Consider the following 20,702-nt stretch of genomic DNA (forward strand, 5'->3'; position numbering starts at 1 on the left):
TTTAGACAAATGTAACACCTGGTTTCTCCAGGTGGCAAACTATGAACTCAAAACAACTCTTGCTGATGTCAGTGGTAACTTCTGGCTGTGTGGTACTTCCAGAACAAATAAATATTTACTCTTCTGAATGTGGATTTATGTATTTCAAGTTCTATGTAAGGATTTTAGGAGGCAGGATGTTTGTTGTAAGTTCTTTTCAAACACATATGAGGACAAGAATTCAGGATCAAGACTTGCTCAGAACTGCCCTCCTAAGAGACCTCAGAATGGTGCAAGTCTGCTCAAGCAGACTATAGAAGAGCTATAAAAAGCAAATCTCTAACGTGCTAGAGATACAGGCCAATGAGGCGAGGACAACAAAATAAATTCCAGATTATATTCAGTATCTTAAATGCCTCCTTTAAATCAATATAAGACCATACAGTGATTCCCTATCTGAAGTTGTACCTGCTCTTATCTCTGTGACACACAAGATGTATTTGCACACTTAATTTTGTAAAACCTTTACTCGTACACAATTTATGCCCAGTGCTGAGGAGTCAGTGTTCTTTGGTAGACAAAAACAGAGCACATAAACCGAAGCTGTGTGACAGAGATGCATTAAAAGGAGCACTACTGACCTTGAATAGTTGCCAGTGTACTGTTGCTCATCAGGGCTGGGCTGAGAGCACCACCTAATGTCCCTGGATTGAGGCTGAGTAAGGCACCTCTGCAGGAAGGAAGATCATGGAAGAAGTGGAAAAGAGAAAGAGTGTTACTTTTAAGAAAAGGTTGTCACTGTTCAAAAGTACACCACCATATTTAAAATTAAAAATACCAAAAGGGGTGGGGGGACATGGAGGAAGGAAAGACCAGAGATTAAGGGCTATTTTCAGTTAGTTTTTCCTCCATGAGTGGTTAATGACATGCTTGAAGTACAAGCACTGTAAATACATGACTTGCATTCATTGTTGGTGTAAAATATTCCTGTGAAGTATTTTGGGAAATCTTAATTGATAGAGAACTATCATCCTCTCCCAAATGCAGATAAGAAATACGTAAATCAAGAAGAATTAAAGAAACAAGGAGACATCTGTCTGAGCAACATTTCTAAAACTACAACTTCAACAATACAACATCATGCATCTTTGAGAACTTCTTGCTCATGATGGAGAAATGAATACAGAGGTGTGAAGTGGGTCTAGGCTATCTCTCCATTTTACAATTAGAAGGACAGATTCTATGATTCAGTGGTAAATTGCAGTTTTTGAGTCAAGCTCTGCAGTGGAATGAATGATTTATCAAGCAACAACATCGCTGCAACACAGCTTTTTCACCTTTAAAATGAACACAGTATTTGTGCACTGTGATGGGAATGATCAATTGCCACCTGTGAGTAAACCTTCAGAACCTGAGATAAATAACAGTGATACATAAAAGTGATTTATCCCAAGAATCCTCCTTCACTCCTCTGTCACCTCACCTGGAAGGGTGTGCAAAATTGATCCTTACCCAGCTGCAAACTGCGAGGATGCCATCAAGCCTGGGTTTAGTCCTGCTGCAGCAGCCATGGCAGCAAGACTTGCATTTGCAGGCAACTGTGCAGCTCCTTGTAACGCGGCCGCTGCCGCTGTTTGCAACCCTGATGCCGTTACCATCACCTGGCTGGTCCCAAGAGGGGAGGACAAGGGAGTGGAGGTTGTCTGTGTTGTGCTGGTCTCACTGGCACTGGATGCCTCTGAAGTGGAGGCTGAGGCAGAAGGGGAAGGACTCAGGGAGGGTGATGTCACTGCTGAAGAAGCTGGAGGTGCTGTTGAAATCACTGTTGCCGTGTTGTTGGAGGTGGTTTCTGTTGTGCCTGGAAGATTGGTTCTGGTCAAGTCAGCACAAAACAGATACCAGACAACAGAAATCCCTGCCCACCCAATCTGAACTGCATGTCCAGCTGAAAGGGACACAAACAGACGTTTATGTAGTACCAAGAAGCACCAAGAGTTCAAATGAAAAAATGAAATGACACTTCTCAATGGGAGGCTGAGGAGCTCTAGAAGCCAGCAATGAAATACAGCATATTTTGTTTCAGCACTACCTGTGATTTTATTTCTGGAAAAGTCAACTCAGTGGTCACAAAAACTGAAGCTTCCTAGTGCAGCAACAAGGAACAATGACAAGAATGTCCTGGGATACCAGTGACCAATAGTGAATGACTCTTTTAAGAATTCAAAAGGGACAAACGGTAGGGGTGGAAGGAGAGATCAGCCCTTACCTGTGACTGACAGACTGGTGACAGCAGGACTGGCCAGAGGGAGCACAGGGTTGACAGTCAGGGTTGTAGCTGCACTGCTAGTCACAAGGCTTGGTGTGGTTGCCACCTGGAGGTCAAAAATGAATAAAACTGCTCAGCTGCTCAAAGCTAGTTACACACTAGACCTGGATTTCTTTTTTCCCATCCTCAGCTGAGGAAGTTATCAGGGAAAACACTGCATATAAACTAATTTTTTTTGTAATTCCGTTACTTTATCATTCAGTGAAACAACCATAGCACCTTCTCTAATTGCCAGCAATATCTTTATTCTTAATAATTCAGTATTTGAAAGGGAGATATACCCATATCCATATTGTCTCAAGACTGCAGGTTAGCCCTCTCTCTCTCTCTGCTGCCCCACAAAGAGAGCACCTTGTTTTAATAGAGACACTCTTACAGAAAGAGTTACAAAATATATTATTTCTACATGTTGGGTTTTTTTACTTGTAAACATCTTTTCAGCTCCAAATCTCTTTCTCTGGTAAAATTAGGTAAATGCCCCAGCATTAACAAAGGTATTTAGAGTAATGTGTTTATATGGAGAAGCAGAGTAACATTTCACTTTTACTCAACCAAACTATAAGCTCTACTTTGGTAAGTTTCCTTGTCCCTCTGAATTTTAAAACATACAAATGGAATTTTCACTTGTGGATGGCTTATTACAAGAAAGCTTCAATAAACTGAAGGCATTACAGATAAACACCAAAGATTTAAGGCTGGAGAAACTAGCTTATGAGGAAAAATGAAATATAAGGAAAGGACTTCTTATGGACGAGAAATGGTGTCCAACAGTAATATTTGAAGGCTGTTATACATCAATGAGAGAAATGAATCCTTTAGAATTGCCCAAGAGAACATAGCCAAGGATATAGGCTAAAACATTCCTCCTTTCCACTCTCTTACCTTAAGTCTATGATCAGAGAAATACCTCTCATGCTACACATCCCCTTAGAGGGAGTCAAATGCTTCACGCATTTTAAACAAGACTGGGGCAAGTGGGACAGATCTGAAAGCTTTCTGCCCATCTCAAATAGTGTATGAAATTAAGCGGAGCTGGATACACACTACACCTCCCACTAATGCAGCCCAGCAACCGCATCTGTCATCTGTCCAGCGAGCAGTTAAGGCCAAGGTCACAATCCCTATTTCAGGGCAGAGAATGACCTGGAATTAATACAGCTCACCCCGTGGTTACAGTGAGTGACTCCAGCCAATGCAAAAGGAGGCTGCCCCCAAAAGGAGCCTTCCCCTCCAATCCTGCTGCAGAGCCCGAGCCCTCGTGCAGCCAGGCTGCAAGTCACCCTGGTTATCTAACCATACTGAAAATTCATCATTGTTCTTCACATGGCTAATTTGCAGCCAAACTACTAAACTAAGCCCAAGCATCCTATGGACACAATCTCCAGAGCTGACACAAGGAATCAACAAAGCACACAGTCAGTGAAGGCTGGGGGCAGCAGGGCTGGAACATCCATTTGAGTAGCAGCACAGTCTTAAGAGAAGCTTAGAATGAGTGAAAACACTAGTGAAACTTCACTGATGAAAGGAAGACTGTGGTTAACACCTCCATTTCTTACATACAATGGCAGATTACAGCAACAGGAAAATTTCTGTAGGAAAGCTCCTTTAAGTTGGAGTCTGAACGAACTTGCAGTTACTAAAACACACTGTCATAAATCTCACTATGTTCTGCCTTGGTAGCAAGGCATGCAACCTTGCTTTGCAATTGGAGGGGAAAAAAAGAACAATAATAAAAAAGACTAAGTACATTTAACACAGCCCTTCCCCTGAAACAAAAGGTTGCATGCACACACCCTGAGACAAGGATGAGGGGAGAGAATAACACGTCACCAAAATTAATGGTTTAATGAAGTACTGGAAGATATTAGCTACTACGGTGATGAGGGTGGAATAAATACTACAGAAGGACAGCTACAGGCTACATAAATTCCACCACATTCCTATTAGCATAGCTACTATGAAATCTAATAGCTACTGTTTCTATTTATGAAAACAGACCTCCATGGACATTGGTAGCAAAGGTGCTGAAGGAACCTTGATGCATGTGTTTTGTTACTCATATTTTCATGAAGTTTGTGTTTACCTGAGGCAAATACAAGTGTGGGAAATTAATTACATGAGTATTAGCTAAACTGTTCTTTTGTTCCATGTCTTTTTTTTAATATAAATAATTTCTGACTAGAAGTAACAACAATGGTATCTGTGTGACCCAAATCTCCAAATGATACAGAATCACAGGATGGGTAAGATTGGAAGGGACCACAGTGGGTCCTTTGGTCCAACCTCCCTGCAGGGTCAATCCTACAGAGCACATGGCACAGAATTGAGTCCAGATGGTTCTTGAGTATCTGCAGTGAGGGAGACTCCACAGCCTCTCTGGGTAACCTGTTCCAGTGCATGACACATTTTACTGCTGCTCATTTACTTACCAGAGCAGCTAAAATAAGAGAGGAGGGGTAGAGCTATTAAGCGCTTTTAAAAAATTACTATTATTTTATATATATTTTTAAAAATGGAAAAAGGGAAGTCCAAATATAAACTGGAGGTATTATCTGAAATATGTTCAAAGCAATAACCCCAAGTACAAATTTGGTAGTCAGAGTATTTGTTCATGAGCTGACTAAATAAAACACCCTCACTGAATGCCTGAATAGTGCCCGATTTGTAAGCATTATCTCTCTTAGACAGTATCCAGGTGGAATATTCCAAATGCCAGTAAAATATAAATATGTGAGAACAGGTCTGCTGTACAAAGAAGGTGCAGCATGTGTAGCTTCCACAGTGAGCACAGCAGAACCACCTCTCCAGTGATCTTTGACAACACAGTTCTTGACTCTTACCAGTGAGGTTGGACAAGGGAAAATTGCTTTGATGGGCGAGCTGCTGGTTCCACCACTGCTGGGTGGGTTGATCCTTTTCTCCTTCTGGCGCCGGTTACAGAACCAAACGCGGATCACCTCCTTCTCCATGTTTAGCTGGTCAGCTATCATGGCGATCTCATCCGAGGTAGGCTTTTGGTTCTGACAAAAGAAAATGGCATTTCAAAAGCTCCGAAATTACCTCCTGAAGTTTTACATCATAGCTTTTTCTTCAGCAGGCAGAAATCTGGATGGGTGACTCAGATCCAGAATCTGGTCAGTGGTACAGCAGAGACAAACCACAGCAGACGCTTCTGCCCTCCAGCTAAAACCCTCAGATTATTCATATTTAGACTACAGCCCCATTTATCCATCCTCATGTTTAGACCTATGTTTGAATACACTGGAATGCAAAATCACAAAGTCAGGGAACTTCAAGAACCAGTGAGTTTTTCTGAGGGGGTTTGTGTTTGTTTTTAAAGTGAAGCAGATGTTGATGCAAGTTTCTCGGCATGGGTTTTGTATTCCCCTTGTTTAGTACTAGCACTTTCCTAAATAGCACAGTAATGGGTTCACTCTAACACATATAACTATTAAGCAAAGTTTCTTCATTTCTTCATAGGCTGAGCACAGCACCAGGACCACTGACCTCCAGGAAACTCTTCTCTAAGGCCACACGTATGTTGGTCTCTATGCTGGTGCGTTTCTTCCTCCTACGGTTCAAGCCTTCGATCCCTTGCCCTGGAGAATTCAGGGCACTTGGGCTGGAGAGAGTTGAATCAGATGAGAGGTTTTCTGAAAAAGAAGAAAGTAATACAAATCAGGAGATTTAATCTGAATGCAGTGCAGTCTAATGCAAGTGTTCTTCACCTGTGCAAGGTATGTTAAGACCCGCTCTGTATCTATTCCAAACACACAGAGATTTATGAAGACCACATGCATTAATCATTGTATTTCCAAATTACAACAGATACCTGAAACTAAAAAGCTACAAGCAAGCCCACAGGGTGCCCTCTGCTCCTGCATGCTACCACAGTACCCCTTTTATAATACCTGTATGAGGTTTGTCTCCCATATCTCATTCTACTCCACACTCACTCACTGCAGGCTGCAGTTTAAAGGAAGAAGGAGCAACTGATATCCATGAGCCATAGCTGAAAGTCACAGGCAGTTACGAAAAAATCTGAGCAGCCTGAAATTTCCTTTACCCACTCTGCAATACACTAGAGGAAGTGAAGTTCATAACCAGCTTCACAGTGTTCAGCCTCTTCTCTCTGGACATCTTAGCAGATATTCAGTGCTACCAACCACTCTAGACAGAGCACAGCTCCCCCTGCTTAGCTTCGCCAGGGCTCTTAACCCCTAATCCTGTCTTTCTGACACCACAAAGGAGCAAAGAGAGAACATTTAACCCCACCTGGTAGCAGGAAGAGCAATCTAACCAAAAGGCAAGTTTCAGCAGGGAATTTAAACAAAATGATTAATTATGGGTGGAGTTCCCTCACTGCACGGGGGTTTGTGGGTGATAAGTAGGTATCAAAGTTCACAGTGCCCACCATGATTCTGATAGACTCAAATTGGAAAGTATTGTCTAGGTTTCATTTTTTTAATAGTAATAGCACCCATAAGTGTGCTGAAACTCGTCCTCAGCCTGAAAACTCCACAGAACAAGCTGAGTTCTGTGGCAATAAATTCTGGAATCATTGGTACGCTTCTCCTGCCTACTTTTACCTGAAAGAAAAAGTAGTAGCCTCTGAAGTCGCCTGAATCTTTCTTCCAGAGATTTTCATGAAACTGAGTCAGAGCCAAAGACAATGGTTCCCCACTTGCAGGCTGTGAAGAACCCTGACACTGTTCACAGACCTTAACTTTAGAGAGACAAGTATTTCTTCAGGCTAGCAGGAAAAAAACCCCTATGATACTCTTTGCAGCACTGGACTCATCCAACGTTGCTGGAAGGTTTGGGGACCACTGTCCTGTGGACTTGAGCACTAAGTGTGGAGGTATTTATGTTTTCTATCACAGACCTAGAACACCTAATGATAACCCCTGTCAGCAAAACAGAGTGACACTTTCTTTTGTCAATGCAGGACAAATTTTCAACACCGCATGAGATTATTTTCAAAATTTCAGAGAATGCTGTAGGCACCAGCATAAAGCTCTCTCCATTTTGGTAAAAGTCAGGAAGGCACACACCATCCCTGCCATCTGTTTAACATATCCATCAGTTTTATACTATGTACGACTGCATACTTGGATGAAAAAACTGGCTGACAGCACTCTCAAACACTTTCTATCCTCTTTCTATCCTAACACCTAGCACCACCATACAAGCTCCTTTTGCTGGTAGGAGATTAAAAAAAAAAAAGAACACTACCAACACTGGCATAGTGAATAACTTGTATCCCAGGAAAAAAAAATAATATGGGAAGGAAAAAGCAAAACCTAACCCACAAAAGAACTCTTCCTACAGGGAGAAAGATTATTTATTTGGACCCTTGGAGAGAGATAAAAGGAATGCACACAGGGGTATGGAAGGAGATGGATGCAATAAGCTCTGCCTACTGAAACAACAAATCATGCAACCCTCTCTCTACCACACATCTGAAAAAGAAAGCTAGAAGAGGATTAGAAGTTATATGCATTAACATACATGAAGGAGGAAAACCATGACACATATTGTACCTCATCCCATGCAATTGTTCAGCTGTCTACAGAACACATTTCTGAAAGTTCATACTGGAACTATTTTGGAAGCGTATAGGTACATGAAAAGGGAACTACGGGCCCTTATTTCTACACCCTCATTTGTCCCAGGGGCAGCTACAAAGGCTGGTAGCTTCATAAAACCATAAGGGCACAAACGAAGCAGCTTTTCAGAATCCTACTGATTTTGGTAGGCTGGTGAAGAAATACACAGACTCATTCACCTGCATCATTGAGCCACTTTTCCAGAAGTGGCTTTAACTTGCACATGTTCTTAAAGCTGAGGTTCAAGGCTTCAAAGCGAGAGATGGTAGTTTGGCTGAAGTCATTTCCATAGAGTTTGCCCATAGCGAGCCCAACATCACCCTGGACAAAGAAAGAGAAAAAAGGGATTCACTGACATAGGCACTTCCAAAGCAAGGAATCCTGTCACATTCTGGTGTTCCCTTGGTGACTCCACTGCTGTGTGGGATTTCAGTTTCACAGAGGCTTTCTCAGCGCTACCAAGACTCATGCTAAAGCAATAATCATAAAGAAATGTCAAACCTCAGTCAGTTCAACCGTGCAACTCTTTCCAGGAAATCCCTGATGCTTTGTCTTCTTAGCATTATCACTGAGCAGCACATTCTACTGAATAACTCGTAACATTTTCTTAGTTCTTTAAAATAAATAAAGGCCAAGCTCTCTTTAGGAGCAGATTTAAGTTTTTCTGCATATTTCACACCAAAGAAGAAACATTCAAATAAGCAGAAACGCAATGAATTCACGTTCTCAAATTTGTAGAAAATACTCTAGAAAAGATGTCTGCAAACATACATCACATTTAAATAGATGTATAATAGATAAAATTAATAGATATTCTTATCTGAACTGTTAGTGTCTTCTGAGGTTCAAACCAAATTTATCCCCAACAGATACAAATTTCAAAGCAGACAAGAAGTTGAACCATTTCAAATAATGATTAACAGCAGTCTTGACTATCATTACCCATCTGCCAGAAAGCTATCCAGGAGATTTACAGGCAGATGATCATCTTTTTACATCTATTATTGCTTTTTAAACTCAGTTTTAGCTAGCTATCAGACATTCTGCTTATCCTAATGTATATTTATATATTATATAGCTATGTAGTAAACGCTTGGAAAGTGGTGTTTAAAAAAATAATCAATCCATTCTTGATTGTGGCCATTAAAAACACCATAATATTTTCATGCTTTGTTTTGAAGCTGGAAGGTCCTGCCCTTTGAAAAAAAAAATGCACTTATATTTCAAGTATACTATTCAGTCTAAAGCAGCTTTATTAAGCTTTTTATTTTAGCACAAAACAAAGTATGAGAAGTCTGGAAGAAGAGGCTGAAAAGCTGGAGCACAGTTAGTGGAGTTTAATTGTGAATGGGTTAGTTGGATTGGGCGTAAAGCTTGCTTTTCTTTGAGGTCAGCTCCACAACCACAGCTGGGTATGAGTACACTGACAGCATGCAGAGTGGCCACACACAAGCCAGGAAGAAAACAATCTTTGGGAAGCTTAGTAAATTGTGTAGGTTGAGCAAAGAAAACAATTTCCTTCCTAGTAGAGGACCAGAACAATTGGTCTGTGTGCCCTTCAATCAGAGGAAACACGTGGGAACTCACATTTATGCCTCTACTCATATGCCAGGATCCTGTGCATTTTAAAACTCATAAATCATTCCAAGAGGAGTAACGTGGATGCTCTTCTGGGTTTATGAAGAAGAAAACCTGGCTATGTAAACCATTTTAGAGATAAGTTGATTTATGTCTGGCAGGAAAGAGTTATGAAATTTGCTCCAGTCCCCCAACTAAATTTAATTCTGGATTTTTGTTGTTCTTACTAACATTTGCCATCTGATTTAAAATGAATAGTTAACCATTTCTTTGTCAATGCCAAAAGGTGGCAGCATTTCAGCTGTAGGCAAGGGAATTTACATACTGGGATGAGAATTTTATATATCGGGATGGCCCACAGATAGGATGGAATAGAGTATAAAGGCACTGTATACACATCTGATCTACTCTGCAGGTTGACTGAAGCTCTGGTAATGAACTGAAACTGATTAAAAGGTACATCATTGTTGTGCGTATCGGTCTGTTAAGAAGCTCAGATGGTCTAGCAGAGACAATACCTTTCACAGAATAAAAATAATATTGTCTAAAATGTTCACTCACGTAGCTGGAATCTGTACTGAACAATTAGTCCCAGGCCTGAAATGATGCTAAGGTGCAGTTTGCTCATTGTGTCCCTGTATGTCAAACATGGAGGTATTTTTAAGGAAAACAAACAAAAGGATTTAAATGCATCACCCACATTTCAGTGTGGGAGAAGAGACAGAACTGCTGAAATTCAAAACCTGTTTTATGGTTCACACAACAGAATGTAGTAAGTGATTAGTTTGCAATGCAAACTAAATCTTACAATTATTTTTGAAAGGCAGGGGTGGCGTGAGTCTGAAAAAGCTTACAGTACTGCTGGAAATAAATTTCTTTCATCCTCTGAAAGGCAGTCTATTTATCCAACTATAGGAAACCAACGTAATCAGGGTCTCTAATTATCATCCAATTATGCAATTAGGTTGAAGTTATTAGAACAGCCTAATTACACACATACAAACTCAGAGTAGGATAGGAACGACCAAATGTAATTTTATCACATTCTCAAGATTCCCCTTTTTTAATCTGAAAAGCAAATACTGAAATGTAAATCTGAGCAGTTGTGTTCATTTTTCCTCACCATGAAAATTCATAACAGGGTCAATAAAGAAAGGTTAACGCATAACTTTAAAAGTCTAGCTGAGCCTTTATAATCATCTCACAGCAGGGCAGATTAAACATAATAATGAGAGATCTACACGAACCTCCTCAGTCAGGGTATAGGGAAGCTATTGTATTTTACCCTATTCTCTGCTGCTCTATTCGAGCTTTTGTGTGTGTCCATCACTTGTATTTCTGTGCCTCCCTCTAGTGGAAAGAAGGGAGGGAAGAAGGCATACATGCCAGCAAAATGCACTTCATTTGACTAAGAACATTCTGTTCTTGGCTTATAATTAAGATGCTGCCAGGAACTTTCATTATGAACTTTGATTTTTCAATTTAGGACTTTGCCAGAAAAATAAATCTGACTTCAGCACATACTTTCAGCTAGAGTAGATTTACTTATTCTGGGGGGACATATGTTGAATTGACTGCTCTGAGCTCAGACTTTTAAATACTTTGATTTTTGCATGCTCTTTCTTCTAGTAAAGACATGCTTATGCTTAACCGCAGACTCCTGCCAAAATTAATTGTTTACCTGGAGAGAGATTTTAATTTTGCAGGGGAAAAAAATAATTCTGATATTAATAAGAAAGGACTCCTGGAACCAAGTTCCTTTCAACAGAATAATGGAACATATAAATGCACTTTGTACTTTTAATTGTAGACTTCATTCAACCACTTTTACTATGTTCAAGATTACTTTTCTTCTGCTCTACGGGTATTTCTGAGCTTTTAAACAAACCAAAACAAACCACAACTCCAGTTCACCCTTGTAGGGAGAAAACTTCAAAGGCAACAGTCCTTTCAGGTTTTGTTTAGGAACCTTAGCAAAAGCATTAAATACAGAAATCATTGATGTTTAATAGGAAAATACGCTTGAGAGATAAAAACCCTTTGACATCCAAAGCAACTGCACAAATGTGATATACTTTTTAAACACACAGAGCAGTTAATTGTACCGTATGATTTTTGGAACTTTGTACTTCTGAAGGCAGCTTTAAAGTGCTTTGTCCCATTCATGTCACATCCTACAGAATGAATAGTGCACATGCAATGACATCTGGAGCTGGTAAATGCACGTTTTCCCCTGCTGGGAAAATGGCTATGCTTTAAAACCAACAGGGAAGTAAGATGGATGTATGGCTTTTTCTGTTATTTCTTAGAAATCCCCTACATAAAGGCCAGAGCATAACCCTATTTAAGCAGGTTCTCCTAGGAAATGATGGAATTGTAGTCTCCCTCCAGACTTGAAAGATGAGACCTCAGGTTCCACACTGGCAGGCACTAAGGTACGCAGTCTCACCTGAGTGAATCCAAGTTTGATCCGTCTTTGTTTGAAAGTCTTGGCAAACTGCTCAAGCTCCTCAAGGTCACTGGGCTCCTCCAAGCTGGGAGTGTCGATTCGCTTTGGTGTTGACTGGCTCTGTGGAAGTGCCTGAACGGGGGTCGCTGCTATTGTGCGTGTTGGGGTTGCTGGCTATTGAGACAGCAAGGGAAAGATGAAAATCAGACTTAAGAGGATAATCAACAGAAATTAAATTCCAAAAAGGTATGTGATGTTCTTGTGAGAAGGGTCAGTGAATTGGCTATTTCCTGCAATCTGGAAGTTTCTCCAATTTATTTATGTTCCTCTCCAGAACGTGCAATGACGATCCAGAAAACTATAATAGCATGACAGGCTTTTAAAGGTTCTGTCATAACCAATTAAAGCAAAGTAAGAGATGTTCAATGGTAGCCAACAACTTTCGCTTGCTGCAGACGCTGCTCAAACAACACTGAACATACTCTACATGATATACTTCTATCACTTATAGACACCTTGGCATTCATCCCTTTAAAAAAATTTAAAATTGCATCTACTGGTCAGGTGGCAGATTTTCACCAGTGCAGAACATTCAAGCCTCCTATTTAATCCTGGAAGACTGTGCATGTACAGATGCAGCAAACATAGCAAGTTCCCTCCAATACCATCTCTTGTGACTGACTCAACTCTTCAGCAAGAAAAAACTAGATTTACCTCTAAGCCTTCTGTTGATAGTTGCAACAATAAGAATGAACATACTGGTGATACAAGAAATTAAGCAAAGGCAATCTGCAGAAAATAATTCATTTTAGGTCACACTTTTCTTCTATATAAAGGGTAATTTTTCAGGAAGTCCATGGAAGGTTGACTGTTCCTGAACATTGGCATGCTAGAGCATTTTGCAACTACCATAAATATGTGGAAAAAAATTAGCATCTTGGAAAATGTTCACAGGTGAATAAAATATATTTAGACCTGGTATTGCACAGTTCAGGCTTTAAGTGCAACACAAACACCAGAAACACATTTTTAGTGCAAAGCTCTACCTCCTTACATGCCATGATGAGCTGAGGATGAAGAGACAAATCATTTACTCCAGTTAAATTCTAGCCAGTTTAGCTGTGGCTCTCCAGAGTAAAGGTGATTTCATGCCTCTATGTCCTGTGCCCAGTTCTGAAACTCTGGACTCCTTCAGGGCAAATAAGAACAGCCTCAAGTCCAGGCAGCACTACAGTATTATGCAAAGTCTATGCAAAGGTTCAGAAAAGGCTCTTCTAAAAGGAACGGCCTACATATAGCTCAGTCTTTGCATAACTCCTTCTGTTTTGTCCTGGGTTAGTGCAGTGTTTTGCAGTGCACAGCAGATGGTAGAGGGAGGTCAAGATCTGTAATTCCATTACTTGAGAAATAATGTAATCATATATGACCTTTCTAGGATTGCAGATACATGTGTCGCACTTACAGGTTTTTAATATTTTTAAATTTACATTAATCATAGTAGGTAATTACTGCAATATGTCTTCACTAATTTCACCCACTTTGTATAATTTATTCTTTCTTAGTAGTTTTAATTTTTTTTTTTTTAAACCAAGAATAATCTTTAGTGGGGAATCATGCTGCTAGCTGAGGTATGAACTAGAGGTGAGACAACTTCCATTTTCCACATGATGCATGAAAAATACTAGAGGTGTATAATAGAAAATGTAGTTTTCAAAGACTCTGATAGACTCAGGCACCTTATTGCAGACTGGAAAATTCTTATACGTAACCAAGGTGGCAGGAAGATACTGTGTGATATTACATGATATTTGAGAAACAGCATGAAGCCATGAAACTAAACTGCACAGTAAAACCCAGAGCCAAGCACAACTAAATTTACAGGCACATGCAACCTTAAAATTGCTTTTCTTATAGTCTGAAAGCTTAATCACAGAGCTCTAATATTTTAATATACATCTATCAGAATATTTGAATATTTAATTTGTAACAATCTTTTTTTTACTTTCACAGACGGTAACTGGTAAGACTGGCAATGACTTGGCAGTGATAGCAGAACAACTACACTAAAATAAAGATAGATTGCCACTGCAATCTTCAGAAAGGTACTTGTCAGTAATCTCCTTTGGAGCTTTTTAGGTAGCTCATACCTTGCTCCTCTGAATTTCCAAGAAAACCTTAAAGGAAATCAAACAATGCTCTAGTGCCATTAACTCAAGGTATCAATCATGAAAATTTCCAGCTAAAAATCCACTTTAGAACATTAAAGCCTGAAAAGAGACACACTGGGGTGGGAGCTACAAACCTGAACTATCTAGAAAGACAAATTCACTATTATAGCTACAACATCTATTCAGGTAACTAATACAAAGGGTCCATTCACTTGCCATAGTTTAAATCCCCTCAAAGCAACTCATGAAGTGTAGGAATAAGCCTGACCTGCGAGGCAAGGGTGATGCTTGGCTGAGACTGCAGGAGGTTGGCTTGGCTTTGCTGAGGTAGTTGCGTTAAGAGATTCTGCGCTTGCAGGAGACCTGGAGAGAGAAAAGTGTGCGTTTGGTTTGTCGTTTAAAAACACTCAAACACGAAATGAGGTAAAATGAGGCTCTTGCCAAATGATGGAAAGCTACAAAAAACCCCTGAGATGTGAGCTTTCATTTCATCCCTGCATAGATATCTTCAGACTTTGGAGTTTTCGGCTCAAAATCCCCTTGCATTTTCCTGAAGTATAAGTGGTGACAGAAGGGAGAAGTGTGTGTAAGTCCCCTCTGCAGAAAGAGTTGCTAAAGATCTAGGCCATCCCAGTTCTGGGTGCAGGAATCATTCGCTGCCCCTTTCAGCACTCAGGTTTTGGATACACCCCTTCTGGTAACCAACAGCTGACCAAGAATTGCGGAGCCACACAAAAATACTGAGCACCAATGAGATCAAATTCAACAACTGAATACTAATCAAACCCACAAATTTGGCTTATTGATCACCCTCCTTCCTCTCTGAAACGCCCTATGCCAACTGCCTAACAAGGAGGAAACTTTCTGGCAAACTTAAGCAGAACACACCAGAAGACACAAAAAGTCTAGATAATTCCCTCCTGGGTCAAATAAAGTAGGAATCTTTTGGAAAAGTAATTGGAATTAAAGTTTAGGTAAGATACTGAACACAGCTCAATTTTAACTAATAGAATAAACACTACACTGAACACAGGAAAACCCTGCTACTATGAAAAGGTAACAAGATCAAAGAACAGTTGCAACTGATAGAACCAATATGTATACTATGCTGTCAATCTATGAATAAATTCTCTTACAGTCCACTTTTGTGTAGTTTATTAAATCTCTGAGGAAATTGAGATGCCTGCATCTAAATATTTTAACTAGAAGCTATCTAATTTTTTTTTTTGTATTTATTTCTAATACAAAAATTACCTACTTTTAAGGGATGGAATCTTGACAAAAATATACCTACAGTTAGTCAAATTGCTCAAACTTACTGTGAAAAATATTAACTGTTATTTTTTAGGTACCTCCTGGCTACAACTATGAATTTCCACTATAATAATTTAAGAACCTGACTAATTAAACTTACACTTCAACATACCTAGTCCCTAAAACCAGGGGGGAACAACAGATGGATGGACTGCTATGCCACCACCAACTATGTACCACTTAAATTCAACATCATCAGCTGACTGATCTACCTCTTAGCAGAATAAAGGCAGGGGAAACAGAATTTAGGACTTGACAAATACTGAGTGAGGAACTGGATGGTTTATGCGAGGTTAAGACCCTAAGAGACATGAAAAGAGGGATTACAATGGTTAAGAAGGAGAAAACGTACCCTCAGTAAGGGATACACAAGTACAGAAGAACTATCATCTGACAGTGACACTTGAGTTTTGTTTAACAAAGAGCTGAATATGTATTTTAAACAGAATGTGTTGCTACGAAAATGCTCAGGACCTACAGAATGCAGCCAGCTGCTTATGTAACATAATGGCACAGCAGAGACAACGATGGAAATTTGCTTTGCACCACAAAATCAATGTGTTCCAGCTGTGTTTTTGAAAAGCCACAGTGAGGGAACAGTGCTGCTCAAGGAACTTCCAAGACAGCCACCTACTACAGCTACATATTGCTTCTTACAATGCAAATATTTGTTCACTTGAAAGATGATTTTAGCTGCCCAGATCTAAATATTAATTAGTGAACAGTTCACCTCTAAGTGAAGAGTTTTTGACCTGCACTCAGTGACAGTGAATTTAAACTGACAGCTTGAAAGAGAAAGGGGCAAACCCATCACACTGTCACCATGGAGTGGCTGACCAACAATGAAACAAAAAACAGGCAGCTGACAGTGATGACATTTGAGTTCTAGTCCACTGTTAACACCATTGATTACAAGTTACTGACTTGTCTTACAACTGCAATCAGAGTAATTAGGACAGGCCTCTTGTGAATTTTTGCCCCCAGAAAAATCCCAGAGGATGTTTTTCTGGCACTAACAATTTTGCTAAAGAACACAAACACAAGATGACTACACTCTTCCTAATTTTATTCTCACTCACATGGTCTGAAATAATTATCACGGAATTATCAGTATAAAATAATCTGAACACATTTAATCTACTGTATTTTTAGATAATTTTATCCTAAGTAAGAGGTGCTGACACAAGGTGTCTCAGGCAGAAACTGGAGACAGAACAAGTCAGTTCAACCTGCAGCTGACTGAAGCAGTGGTGAGGGGATGGGGAAAGCAGCTGGGCTGTTTTGGCAACGTGTCTCTCTCCCTGATTACAGCTCTTTCAGGCAGTTGCCATGCACACACCTTGGGCAGTCCTTGGCTCTCATGGGGGGGCAGCTGCAGTTGTGTTCTTTTCAGATATGACTTGCACCAGTCTAAACTTCTCCTTCATCTCTCTTCTGAGAAGAAACCACTGAGGTCCAAAGTAACTTCAGTGAATTAACTTATAGAGCCCATAGCACTGCCTTTTCTAAGCAAACCCACACCTCTCAGGCCCCTGCTGAGATACTGGCATTTCAAACAATGCTGTTTCCACAGACTCATACTGGCACCAATACTGCTTAACATCTTTATTACCAAGAAGGCTGATGGGACAACATATATTCTCAGCAAGTTTGTGGACAATACCAAATATGGGGAAGTGGTCAACAGGCCAGAAGTCAGGGTCTGGACAAACGGAACCTCATGAAAATCAATGCAGGAAAATGCAAGTTCTTCATGGGGGCTGGAATTACCCTGTGCAGCAATAGAGGGTCGGCACTGGCTGGCTGGAAAGCAGTCCCACAGGAAAAAGTCCTGGGGGTCCTAGAGGACAATATGATGACCATGAGCAGTGTGCCTTTGCAATAGACAGCCAACCACATCCTGGGCTGTACTCACAGGAGTGCAGCCAGCAACTCAAGGGTTGTGCTTCTCCCCCTTCATTTGGCACCTGTGACACCACAGCTGAAGTCCTGCTGTCAGCTTTGGGTTTCCCAGTACAAGGCACAAAGACATCCTGGATTTTGTACATCGAAGGTCCACCAGGGCGGCTAACAAGCTGGAGCAGGTAAGTGAGCTGATTTGTTCAGCCTGATAAGACTAAGGTGAGATCCTACTGCTTTCTTCAAAGACAGAAATGGACTCTTCTCAAGGATACACTGCAATGAGATGCAGTGGATATTGGAACATGGAAAACTCCAACTAGATATAGGAAAAGAATTTTTTTTTTTTTAAACATGATAGCAGTCAACTATTGGGGCAGGTACTTGAAAATGTTGCAGAAACTCCATCCTTGGACACATTCGATTCAACTGGCTGAGGCGCTGAATGCCTCCTATAATTGGACCTGCTTAGAACAATTCTACCTGCTCTCTACAGGTCCCTTCCAACCCACCTGATTTTTTTGTACCTACAGAAGCTGATATTGTACTTGTGTACTTTACAGAGGTTGTATTCCTAACCCTCTGCCCTGGGTTTTGAGAGCACAGTGGTATTATTGCATTAAATATGGCACACAAATCACCTACGTGACACTCTAAAAGAATAATTGCATAGAGGCAGATACGGACCTATGCAAAAGTATGATAGTTTGGAAGCACTTAATTTCTTTTTTAATACTTAAAGTAAATATATCTATCATCATTCAGGATTTTTCCTGTAATGTCTAAGAGTAGCATGAATAATGGTCCAAGTCAAAAAACTCTTCCTGCCAGCCAACAGTCCCCAAGGACTGATCTGGGGTTCAGTTCTATCTAAAATTAAACAAAAGATAAAACAAACATTCAAGCACAGGCTTTTTCAGCATAATTTTTAAAAAGTTGGCCCAGAAGCATAATACATAATTCATCCCAAACTGATCTCCCAAAAGAGTGAGTTTTTTCATGTAAGAACTTGACTGCTTTATCTCTGCCAAAGCTGTTCGTCCTCTCACTAAAAGTTAGCTTGCAAGACAAAGCCATTTACAACAGCTTTCACATGAGTGAGGTCTCAAAGTCTGTATAACACATATGAAAGAAGAAAACAGGACTGGATCTGGCCTGCTATCATCATCCCAGGCAACTTAACAATAAAAAAAATGAAATCACTAAGACAGTCTTTAATAATAAATAGCATTAACTTGAGAATAGGTAGACCCAGTTTCAATGTTTAAAGCTAATCAGAAGCTTGTCTTCCACCTTTGCTTTTCTGGATATTTTCTTTTTAAGTACTATTTCTAAAACTCATTGTGACACACTCTTAGATCTCGACAACTCCTGTTTACAATATTAATTTACACTAAATGCAGCACCATTTCCCCCTCCATTCAGATTTTTACTGATAAGATTTTTTTAGCAATATCTCACGAGTAAAAAGATGAACAGTCGCCTGATGAGGGTAATATTTTTAAGAAGCAGTTCTAATTGTAGTAAGGGATGTTAAATTGATTATTCTAGAGACGGCTCTATTAGATACAAGAACAGATACAAGAGGTATAAAGACATTACAAGGTGCTACATTCCTGCTGGTGACTTTAACAATAATATGAACAACAGTTGCTCTGAATAAGAAAACGTTCTAAATTTCTATTTCCATTCAATCTTCTGCATATCTGCTGAGGCTTGAAACAATGCCTTCAGTTATGATGTTAACAATTACCAGGCATGAAAAATGGGAACTTTAAAATTTGTTTCATATAAACCCCTAAATAGCCAGAAATCATGTGGAAAAAGGTGACTATATTAGACATATGATAGTGGATTTATAGGGAAAATTTCCTATCTGCTGCTGGGAGCTATAATGTGTGTGTTGAAGAAAGACAGTAAAATAACATCCTGACTGTTGATTAATATTTTAGGTATTGAATTTCCTAAATTTTTTCAGAAGTCAGATCTCAGGTCATGAAGTTGAACCCCTTTAAGAATCTAAATACAATTGCTGATAACTGCAGTGCTCTGTACCCCTCTGCCTCTTCAAGTAAAACACTTTTCTTCACCAAGTGTTTACATCTTCTACAATCTTGTTTAGTGTCACTATTCTTCACTTGTTTCCCTCAAAACTCTTCTCATTTTAAAAACAGTGTTTCTCATTTACATGACTACATGGCATACACAAAATATGTAGCGTAGTCTGTAAAGCAAGAAATTTCTTCCAGAATACATAAGCTATACACAAATCTGAATTTTCATGTTAGTTATCAAATGTGTACATATATAAATCTCCATGCAGTACCAATGAAGCATCAAAAAAAAAATTAGAATGCCATTGGTTTTGAAGAAAACTCTATGCTAGTTTTTTCAGAACATTTATTATTTTATGAAGTTGACTAATGGAGCAATAGGACAAGAACAACATGGAAAAGTCAGCTGCAACAGCAAATAACAAAATAAAAATACACACTTTCTCAATCTTTCTCATAAATAATAATGTACTGTTTGAGATCGTCTAACAATAACCATGAAATACTGCAAAAAAACCATATCAGAAAGTGATATAAGGGGTATTATGACACACATGTTGCTTTATCATTGAGTGCTCATGAAGAAAATGAGATCTATTCAAGCATTTCAGTTTGGAAGGTTGTCACACACTAATGGCCTATGGTCACAATTCAGCATATAAATCTTCCTACGTTTTTGAGCTATTCAGTTGTCCAGGCTGCCCATTACCAGTAAAACATGATGTCTCTAGCTACACTGCGTCACTGATGACAGCAATATGCAGGTCTTAAATTGTACTGAAGAAATAATTTTGCAGTGATGGCCTCTGGAAAAGGTACTATGAAAATCTCATCTAGTACTTATTCTACTTCAGAGATTTTAAACAAACAAGAAAGCCTTGCTTCTTTTCTGTAATGCAAACAACTCTTTTTGGGAGATGAATACTATTTGCTACTCTTAGTTTTCCTTTTTGTAAAGCATCTTCAGAGATATTTTAGAAAACCAGCAGAATTTAGTTGAAAAATGTAGGCAGACATCAATACCAATGAGTTTTTCAAAACAGTGCTTTTGTGCTTGCGGTTTTCTTAAAAGATTTTATTTTAAAAACAAACAAAAAAAAACACCAAAAAAACACCAAGCACCTATTTTAAAGAATTCTTGAACTAAATTTTAGTGGTTTGATTTCTTCTAGTACAATATGTTAAGTTTACAAGTTCTGCTTCATTTTAAGAAAACAGTAAGTACACATCACTAAATGCTTCCATAACTAGCCTTTAAGCCATTTTCTACCAGTGCTGGTATAAAATCACTCCTAAATCAAGTCCTATTAAAAGGAAGTTAATTTT

The 20,702-nt window shown here is 39.4% G+C and overlaps 1 protein-coding gene across 9 annotated transcripts in view; it reads right to left on the reverse strand.

The window, feature by feature from the left end:
* The window catches only part of POU2F1 (POU class 2 homeobox 1), a 114,014-nt gene that overhangs the window by 12,169 nt on the left and 81,143 nt on the right, over window positions 1-20,702 (reverse strand). For all 9 annotated transcript variants that reach the window (XM_032096196.1, XM_032096191.1, XM_032096175.1 and 6 more), the window contains 8 exons: window positions 14,378-14,472; window positions 11,942-12,115; window positions 8,094-8,235; window positions 5,813-5,958; window positions 5,146-5,325; window positions 2,246-2,351; window positions 1,492-1,837; window positions 621-709 (listed from right to left, as the gene is read on the reverse strand). In XM_032096196.1, the coding sequence (XP_031952087.1) occupies window positions 621-709; window positions 1,492-1,837; window positions 2,246-2,351; window positions 5,146-5,325; window positions 5,813-5,958; window positions 8,094-8,235; window positions 11,942-12,115; window positions 14,378-14,472 (1,278 nt within the window). The remainder of the gene's footprint in view (window positions 1-620; window positions 710-1,491; window positions 1,838-2,245; window positions 2,352-5,145; window positions 5,326-5,812; window positions 5,959-8,093; window positions 8,236-11,941; window positions 12,116-14,377; window positions 14,473-20,702) is intronic.

The sequence above is a fragment of the Corvus moneduloides genome, chromosome 2 (genome assembly GCF_009650955.1).
Source record: "Corvus moneduloides isolate bCorMon1 chromosome 2, bCorMon1.pri, whole genome shotgun sequence".
In the NCBI taxonomy this organism is placed as follows: Eukaryota; Metazoa; Chordata; class Aves; order Passeriformes; family Corvidae; genus Corvus; species Corvus moneduloides.